This window comes from Arctopsyche grandis, chromosome 13 (assembly GCF_051622035.1).
Source record: "Arctopsyche grandis isolate Sample6627 chromosome 13, ASM5162203v2, whole genome shotgun sequence".
Taxonomy (NCBI): domain Eukaryota; kingdom Metazoa; phylum Arthropoda; class Insecta; order Trichoptera; family Hydropsychidae; genus Arctopsyche; species Arctopsyche grandis.
Window position 1 is genome coordinate 29,257,893 of NC_135367.1, and position 10,545 is coordinate 29,268,437.

General features: G+C 31.2%; 1 protein-coding gene across 1 annotated transcript; it reads right to left on the reverse strand.

Moving 5' to 3' along the window:
* Window positions 1-7,113: 7,113 nt before the first annotated feature.
* Window positions 7,114-10,545, reverse strand: LOC143920698 (uncharacterized). Its single transcript, XM_077443637.1, has 3 exons — window positions 10,484-10,545; window positions 9,330-9,561; window positions 7,114-9,253 (listed from the first exon to the last, which is right to left on the reverse strand). The coding sequence occupies exons 1-3, from the start codon at window positions 10,543-10,545 to the stop codon at window positions 8,933-8,935; spliced, it is 615 nt and encodes a 204-aa protein (XP_077299763.1). The 3' UTR covers window positions 7,114-8,932.

Here is a 10,545-nt window from a genome sequence, read left to right on the forward strand (position 1 = left end):
TAAAATACATAAAATAAAAATAAGAGAGAGAAAAAACAATATAAACAAAAAGAAAAGAAAAACAGAAATGCGATTATGGGAAATAAGAATTACAAAAATCCTTTAGTTTTAAAAAAAGTATCAAGTTTGTTCTTAACAATATTAATGTTATCAGAGGTTACTACATCATTGGGAAGACTATTCCAAACTGAAACCACTCTGTTTGAAAAGAATGAATCTCTGATCAATTTATTAAATTTTTCTTTTTGGAGTCAAGCGAGTGTCCTCTAAGGTGAGTGTTTACGTTGAATGTAATAAGATTAGACATATGACAATTATAATGATTATTAAGTATTTTATAGACTTCGATTAAGTCACGTCTAGTTCTTCTCGTCTCCAATGTAGTGAGATTCATTCTTTTCAATCTTTCATTATTGATTTGTAAAATAATCGAAACCGGAAAAGTAAATTTATTAGGACAAATACGTAATAGGGGTCATTGTCAATAAGATTTCGTATCTCCTCTGAAGGTCGGAAATTCAAAGTCGCTGAACGCCAGTGAAAACCCATCGTTCAGTTCGTCACCGGATTAACGAGTTTTTTCAAAGACCGGAGATTGTCTACGTCACGGCTCTAAGTTACGCGCAACTTCAAGTCAGGAAAAACCGGGTATCTCCAATTTCGAACCTGCTTTGTAGTCGTCGAATTAATTAGACTCGATTGACACAGATTCGAAAAAAAAGATATTGAATCATATTCATACGTATGGAAGTGCCGTTTGAATCAAAGCGCTTACGATATCTGATTGTTGTGTGATGATGAAGTGAAGTAATCGCTCGAGGGTTTGCGTTCGAAGAAAAGTGGCTGAAGAATCCGGAGCCGAATGCGTAATGTTTTATATAGAATCTTGGCGTTGTAAATTTATGAGTGAAGTTTTCTCGTTATGTTTTTAATATAAACTATTGCATGTGACTATATATATTTTTTTTACCTTTATTCAGTCTTTCTGGACATGCCGTTTCAAGCTGGGTGTACTTCTCAACGTGTTCCACTTTCTAATGCGTCCAAATTTAATTCGAGACTACTTTTAACATTTTCGTCGTCCTATTCGAGAATTTCCTCAGTGTTGCGGTTGGCGTGGTATTAATCATTAAAACGATCGCTTCTCGAAATTTTTCATTCTTGGAAATGCATATTGGAAAAAGTTTCGGCATCGTTAATGTCCCGATGAGTATTTTTTGGTTGAATGCAAGAAGCAGAAGCTAAGATGATTAAGTTGTAATCCTTGAAGGCGAGAGAAAGGATCAATTGATGAAATATGTATGTATGTATGCAGTGGCGGACTGGCCATACAAGCGAACATGCCCGATGGCATGTGGGCCCCACTATCTGTTAGAAAATATGGGCCCTCAGTAAAATTAAATAACTTTTTAACTATTTCACGTGTGTAAAAATGTATAGGATATTGCAACTTTAGGACCTAAAGTTTGGGTATTTCAACAAAACAAATTTCTTACGATATACACAAATAACTAATACCTGCTTTAACAGCCCAAGGATCGGTTAACTTTTTTTATTAGGCTTGAAATGTAAGTTTCAACATTTGCTTGGGACCTTTTGCCGGGCCTATTCCAACCTCAAGATTATGTATATACCAATACCTATGTAACAACTAACTACTGAAATAAAAATGGGAATAAACAAATTTTCGTGAATAATATAAACTGAATTGCTTAAAACAATTTTGATAGGATGATTTAAATTTACTTCATACTTTCAAAATAACATTTGATTATACTTCGATGATATAGTAAGATTTAAATACACAATTTTAAACAGTTTCCGTATATAAAATCTATTCCTAATCTAGACACATCCATGTAAATAGAAATATAGGATAGGGGCCCCCTCCCCAAAATCCCGATTTTCGATTAACATTAATTGAAAATATTATGCATTTTTTTCAGGGACGTAATTTGGGGGGGCCATAGGGGGGCACTCGCCTAAATTAAGGAATAGTGTGAATTTAGAAAATATTATGAACTTAATGATTAATGAGATACTATGGATCTATGAATGCTACGTGTATTTCTTATGTATGTTACTTTTGGGTAACTAATAAAATAATCACTGCTATGTGCTTTGAAAAAAAACAAAACAAAACTTTATCTAATGTTATTACGTACATATGTACATAGATAAAGTGACAAGACAGTCGGTAGAAATTAAGTTAATTGATAGTTTTTTGGAGAATCAGTTTGATGGTCGATTAATGTTGACTATGTAAAGATTTGTGGAAAAAAATTTTCGCCTGCGGCGCTTTTTTCTCTTTTTACATAATATTTTTTTATAATTACTTTTTCAAAAATAACCTTATTTTTTTCATATTTTATAACTCAATAAGGTAAATAATATTTTCCATTTTTATTCCGATATAAAAAAGATTTTTTGAAAAAAAATTCAATTTGACCAATCTTTGCCTGCCCTGCCCCCCCCAAAGAAAAAGCTGAAATGACGTCCCTGATTGTTTTCTACCGAAAGTAAAAGCCGATTTTATGCCGCATTCTTTTATGATGCATTATATTTACCTAGGACAAGGATTAAAACGAAATATACAATATAATCTATGGATCTATTTTGCTTTTGCCATTTTTCTTGTACCTAAATTTGTTTATTCCCAATTTTGAAAAAAAAAATTTCCCTTGATTTTTAACGTGATGGAAAGAAGAAAATCTTGTTATATGGGGGGGGGGGGACAAATTATTTTAACCCTGGGTGGGGCCCCCTTTGACTCCTGGCATGCACTGATTTCAGTCCCAGTCCGCCACTGTATGTATGTATGTACGTACACACATAGGTATTTTTGTAAACAGTTTCATTTTGTGTGATACATTAAGTATTATACATACATATGCATATAGGTATGTATCTACATACATAAATACATATATTTAATGATTCGAATTGCCCGGCGTTGCTCGAATGAGTAAAAGTTGAAACCCAAAGCTAAAAATATACTTAGTAGTTAACTGTCTTGGTTAAAGTACCAAGATGTTTTTTTTTATGGTGAAATAGCAACAGTAGATTTCCATATAAAAAGTATTGAGATGATGTGGTAGCGGAATGAAAAGGATTTCACCTTCGAAAATTTTAGCTATTATATGTGTGTATATCTGACATTGACCGAATTGAGGTAGCCCAACTTGAGAATCTTATAGAGCCAGTTCAAAGTCGAGGTCTGTTATTGTGCAACGATGATGCATCAGGGCGTCCCGGAAGTGCTTGCTCGGGGATCCCGGAACTTCCACGACGTTATTCATCGTGGAAGAAAACCGCATATGATTCATACTTCGGTCTATCCCGAACAAAAATATGTATGTATATATTTCTCGAGTTCCGTAGTATTTTTACTTAATTTTTATTGTTTTATCTCAACTTATTCGTTTTCGCGAAGTGTAGTTAGTGGAAACGAACTCTGGAGGTCGAAAACTAGTCTGTTGACGTTCGAGGGCAATACATAAGAATGGTTCGGTTACCTTTTGCGGTTTATTTTTAATTACAGGTACATAAGCAGGTGCCTATACATAGTGTAATTTTTTCAATTGCTACAGCGTGTATTCGATATTTTTTCTGTTACTGCCTTAAAAAAAGTAACGAAAACATATTATTTTATAAATTGTTTCCCGGTGTTCCTCTTAATTGTCGTGAGTTATGATTATCTTTGTGAGTTCTAACACAAATTCAAAATTTTGCTCTTATTTTATTTTATTTTTTACATATGTATATATACCAGGAAGGCCTAACAGGTAAACTCCAATGCGCCTTACTAGCCAGTCACAAATATCGATATACAATTTTTAGAATAATTAATAACAAATAATAATAACAAAGCATCATAGAGACATTTATTGATAATCATCAAATTTTGAGATGCTGAAATTTCCGAGACATTTGTGAATAAATTTGCAGTATTTTTATACGAATCAGCAAAATTTGACAAGCTGAAAACTCGAAAATTGCGAGAAATAGGTAAAGGTTGCCAATTTGTTAGAACCGTTTTAATGAAATTTAGATAAATTGGTAAACTCTGATGGGAAACGATCGGCCTGGAGTCACAAACCAAGGTCTGGCCAGCAGCAATCAGTGGAACTCAAACGCGTGACCACTATGTTCGAAAGCATATATGCTGGATAATTATGCACTTTTACTGAAAATTATCCAAACAAATGATATCATAACGACATCAAGACTCGACTGATTTGGTTGGTTAATTACGTATATGTACATACATATTTTAAGGATATAATATCTCCCATTTGCGACAACTGAAACACAGCTTAAAATTTGTAGACAATTTTGGCAGTGCTTTGATTTGATAGATTTTGAGATTCGAAAATATGATCATGTAGTGGATATTGGACATTTTCAGATAACAACATAAATTGCACAACACAGACCCCTAGTATTCACTAATTGGGTCTACACTCTACAGTAATGACAATGATACCTATATTTAAATATGAAATATGATATTTTTTGTATTGGCTATTGACCTTTCAATTTCAATGTACATATAGTAGTGTTCAATGTACATAAAGTGATTATTTGCGGTTAAATAATATTTTGACGTTTTGTTGTAAAAAAAAGTGAATGTTTCATATCAATAAACAATGACGATTGTGTTAGTAGCAATAATGAACAACAAAGAATATGTACATAGGTATATAAATACATATTATATATGTATATGTAAGAATGTAGTAACATTCGATGAATCCTGTTCTTGTACATACATGTATAATAAATACATTATCCGATACAGAATTTTATTAATAATAATTTAATCTCTAGTGAAATCAGCAGCTACAATGTTTAACAATTACCAGTTAGAAATGTAAACATTCAAATTATGATCGATATTACATAGCATATATGTATGTATGCGTTATTGTATAACTTATTCGTATGCTAAAGTAAAATTCAACATGATAACGAAACAGTTTAGGTTTTTTGAATATGACCTCTATGATTGTAAATGTTTTGTTTTTTTGTGATTCAACGCGTAAAAAATCTAATTGAAATGCCAAGGATACTAAATTAAAACGAAACATGCTCATAAAACATCATTCCATCGTCGTACTAAAAACTAATGCATTCAATAATAGGTACATCGTACATTGTATGTACCTACTACCTACATATGTATATGCTTAAAAAAATTATCGTATAAGTTAAAAAAAATACAATTAAATTTTTAACGTGACCTTCTGCAAATATAACAAACTGAATAAAAGCTTTTAAAAAATGAATATATCTATAAGAACAATATAACCAATTTTTAGTACTACATAATTCACTGTCAAATACTGCTGATTCCTTTTTAGATGTTTAATTTTTAATAAAACCATTTAATAAAAATATTTCAGCGAAAACTGTGTAGTTTTTTTACTTCCAATATTCCAACACATGTATGTAAATCATTATTTTGATTTGAAAAGAATGCAGGTACTCAATAATTACAAATCCGTTTCGTTTCTGTTCGATGAATTGATAAAATATGCGTATTTGATATGATAAATTATTCTGAAATTAATCGAATTTAGTTGCAAATAAAAATGATTTTAATCAAAATGCAATACATAACCTCAAATATCATCAGTAACGGTTAGGTTAGGTTAGGCTAGGATTTACTTTTGCTCTTATATCATCGATTTTTTTGTCAGAATTAATTCTACGCGCATGCACAACATCCTTCTCCTTGATTTTTTACAAGTCCAACATTCAAATTTGTACAATGCCCGCTCCAACATTTTCAATTGTTATTCTTTGAGTTGTACGCTTGGTGAATATTCTGCGGACCGTGAAAAACAAACGATGAAGATACCATCAATTACTTATTATTCATTTTGTATGTATTATTTGGATGACTAATAAAATTATATTCACTTTGAAGTAAACCTATTCAGAAATTATTGTTTCTTTTATTTCATACAACATCAAATTACATATATTCATCCACTGCAAAATACTAAGCTGAAAAAAATCTGACGGCGAACTTCTTGAGAATCTAAGAGATTATTTGTCATTTTGATTCTCTGGGCTATTTCCCTTAACCCTTTGAATGCTGACCAACGCCAATCGAGGTTTTGCCAACAAGTTCATGGGCCTGCAAAACGCCCATAGGCATTGTATATTGAGCACTTATAAAGCAAACAAGAATACTACCCGCCAAGCTTTTAGAGTGAGCATTGAAAAAAAATACATTGAACATGGATCGTATAATTTTTCAACGTTTATAAAGATTCGTTTACACTGCAATTTCTGAATTTGTAACCATAGCAGAATAAAATCCCTAACTGCTGAGTATTTTACGTTGTGGCTTGGAATTTAGATTGTGAGCATTATATTTTAACAACAATGAAGAAGATGGACTAGTTTTGGAAAAATACATTCATTAATAGATTTGTTTTGTTCATTTTATATTGTTGCAAGATATATAAGAGAGTCTAAACACACCTTTACAAATCTCGAAATCCTCGGCGGTAGATATTTAGGGTTTGTTTTGATAAGCTACAATTTTTATACCTGCTATGTATTGGATATCTAAATAATTCTAGTTGGAAATGTTGGCGAAATTTTCAGCGTGGCGGGCTTTCAACAGAAAAAGAAAAGGGTTAACTTACATATAAATACATACAAAATTAGCAATCCCTGCTCACCTTTATGTTTTGCATCCCCATAAAATTACAGTATGAATTTTTTGATCTGTTTATAATGATTCAAGAATTATTCGTAAGGTATTGTAACTTTTCGAAAATTACACAAAGTTAATTCATTTAAATACTTACAATAATGTTCTACCAATGTACATACATATGTATACCTTAATAGAAAATTTATATTAAGTGCTCTCTTCATATAATTAAAAATGTATTTTGATGCAGAGGTGACAGATTACTTGGCTATAAAATCTAAGATATTCAATTGGAAAATTTGAATTTTATAATATACATAGATCCAAATCTTGTTAGCATTTATAAAATAATTAATATGTAAATAATAAACTTTTGATTTTAATTAGGTATTTTTCCATTTGAATATTATCCACGGTTAAATGAAAAAAAAAAACGTTTATCAGTAATATTTTATTTGAAATAATATGTAATTGAGTATACAAAAATATACTAATAATAATCATTATCATATACATACATACATACATACACGTATGCATGTATGTACATATATGCATATAATAAATTCACTTTTTACACATACCAATCAGTCCAAAATTCGAACGCCACTTAACAAGCTACCGGAAAGCGAAAAGCGAAACTTTGATAGAGTCAGAGCGAGTGTAAAGTTCAGAGCGAATGATTACATTGTGTATAATCTATTTGGCACATCCAGTATTCTAAGAAACAGGTTCCAATTTCCACAAACAAGTATGAAAAACACCGAAAGACAAGCAGAAGAGAAACCCAGTCAGCGTGTCCGACAAATTCAAATCGAAACGACTGGAATATAAACTACAAGACTATGTATAAATAAAAATAATAAAAAAACTACACATATGTATGCATGTATTTTTATAAATATATACATATACAAATATTATAATATGTGAGGGAGATAATATTTGTATATGTATATATTTATAAAAATACATGATAGATATGTGTACGTTATTTTATTCACTTTCTTACTTTCTACATAGTACTTGTAGTCTATATTCAGTCGTTTCGATTTGAATATGTCGGACACGATGACTGGGTTTCTCTTCTGCTTGTACTTTCGGCTGTATTTATACTTGTTTGTCGGAATTGGAACCTGTTTCTTAGAATACTGGATGTGCCAAATAGATTATACACAATGTAATCATTCGCTATGAACTATAACATTCGCTCTGACTCTATACAAGCTTACGCTTTTTCGCTTTCGGTTAGCTTGTTAAGTGAGCGTTCGAATTCTTGGCTGATTGGTATGCTGTACAAGTGAGATTTATTATTATAAACATGTAAGATGCATTGTTTGCCATAGTAAACAAAACATTATATTGTGCGCAAAACGTATTAATAAATGTATGAGATTCATTTTTAAGTTAGAATTATTTCGTCACAGATTGACCGTGTGACTCAAAATATATATATCAAAATACATAATTCCCTGTTAAGAACTCTGCAGCCTGTTTCTTGAACCAGTGAAACAGTGAGGGGCAGTTTGGTGAGCGTCGTTATTGGTTTGCAGGTGTTTTACGCTCAAAATCCTTTCATTCTAGGAAGAGAAAGTCAGATCCCGGCTGTATTGAGAATGATCCAATACATGCCAACGACTTTTTTCGAGCAGAAAATCAATTGACGGTATTGATGATGGACATGGTGAATGAAATGCTATTGAAAATCAACACATGAAGCGCGTTTCCAACTAGGTTTAATTGCAAAACATCAACTTGCATTGTTAAATATGTACATTTATGTAAATGATTCTAACTTAAAAAATACCCTCTTATGTATACGTACATATCTTATTCGACATTTTCAATCTATAATGGTACAATATTAATATTTAATAAATGCTTTAAATTTATTGGAATGTAATATATAATATAATATAATAAGTATATTAAAAAAAGTTGTCAACCACAATTAAATTGTAGGAACCGTACGAGTTACATAGATAGACTTCTGCTTATTATAATATTAGTGATTATACATAATAAAATATAATATTAAGTATAGAGATAGGATGCAAAAACTCTTAGTAGAAGACTGAAAAAAAAGAGATTCAAAAAATTATTCAATTAATAATACGTAACTACTAAAATATAATATGTATATAGCGTTGCTGCCCGTCTTAATATCAATGCAACATAAATAAATATCTTTTTGGAATGTAAAAAATTTGTATCAATTCGACATAGGAAACAATGAAATTGCTTTTTTTATTGCAATTATTATTCAGCTATTTGGATAGGAATGTTATTATCAGTTAAGATTATTTGCGGAGAGTCGTCTTGATCGTCGATGACTTCCCTATTTTCGACTTCGACATCTTGTCCGTTGTGAGAGTTCTCCTCGACAGATATTACGTTTCCGGGTCTCGCAGTCACCAGTCCTTGTTCTTCAAATTGATCGGCGTCGATAACCTGCTTATTTCCAGACAGTTCTTCGTTTAACTTGACACCAAACGTTTCGTCTATTTCGGATAGCCTCTTGACCAGATTGTTCCGATCTTCGCCAGTCCAATTCATAAACCAATCATTGAATAATTTAACCTGACGAGAAAGAACTCCATCAACTATTATCGAACTCAATAACAATACAATACAAAATTATGAAACAATCACTTACTCTACATTGGAAAAGATTCATAGGTTTATCTTGACAGTTGACGGAATTCAAAGCGTCGACAAGACCATTGACGTATGCACCATTGGAGGACATTTTTTCAGCTAAAATCGGAATAAAGTCTTGCCTTTGGAAGTCACTCCACTCTTCAAACCACTGCACCATATATTGAAATTGTGCACTATTCGTCAACATCGGAGCAGCCATATTTCTAAATGTTTTCTTGTATAAATATCTGAAAAACCAAAAATAAAATGATAATAAACAATACTTAAAGAAATATGACCGATTTAGATGAGAATGTGAGTAAAATATTTACACCACTTAGCACGTTGGCGTAAACTTTCAAGCTAATGCATTTTAAATGTGTCTTTAGAAAAGCAAGGTTAACAACTATTTCACAGAACGTGTATATCTCTATTTGGACAGTACATACTACCAGATAACAAAGTTTACTTTACTACAAAGAAAGGATATTATAATTCAAAATAAGAGCCAAATTTATGAAAATAGTTAATTGCAATAACATAATGTTTTAATAGCATGTGAAAATATTTAAAAACAATTAATTTGTTTTAGGCTACAAAAATACAAATCTGACTTAATCTAGTATGAATATTCCGTCTCCGATAAAAAATTTTTTCAAATATAAATAACGTTAGTCATTAGTTAGTACATATTGTTATAGCAAATAACCAAGTTTTTGTTGTACGATTGTTTTTCTCAACTATTGTTCAAAAGATTTTAGTATGTACCAAAGTAGACTAAAACAACTTAATATTAACCTCTATTAAATGTTAACTTTTGACAAAAGACTCTTTCCGTTATATTGCAACTCGAATTGAATAAATTAATGACAGTTAATTGCAAAACACGTACACTTTAAAAATACGAAAATGCATGGAAAAATATTCAACAGTCAAAGCTGATTCAGAAAAATACATAATAAGTGCATTATTAGAGCGCGGTAAAAGATACGTCACAGTATAGTGACGTACCGTTAAGTAAATGACGTTTACGCGGTAAATGTCACATAAAGATAAAAGACATTTGCGAATCAACGAAAAGTGTGATTTGTCGGCGAGTTTGTCTCAAAAATTGACGAAAAAATAAAAGTTAAAGCGTACAGTGGAATCAAACGAAAGTCAATCACAAACCTGGCAGATGCACCGATGACAGGAGCAATTAGTGTGGCAACACGACAAAATTTATTCCACAT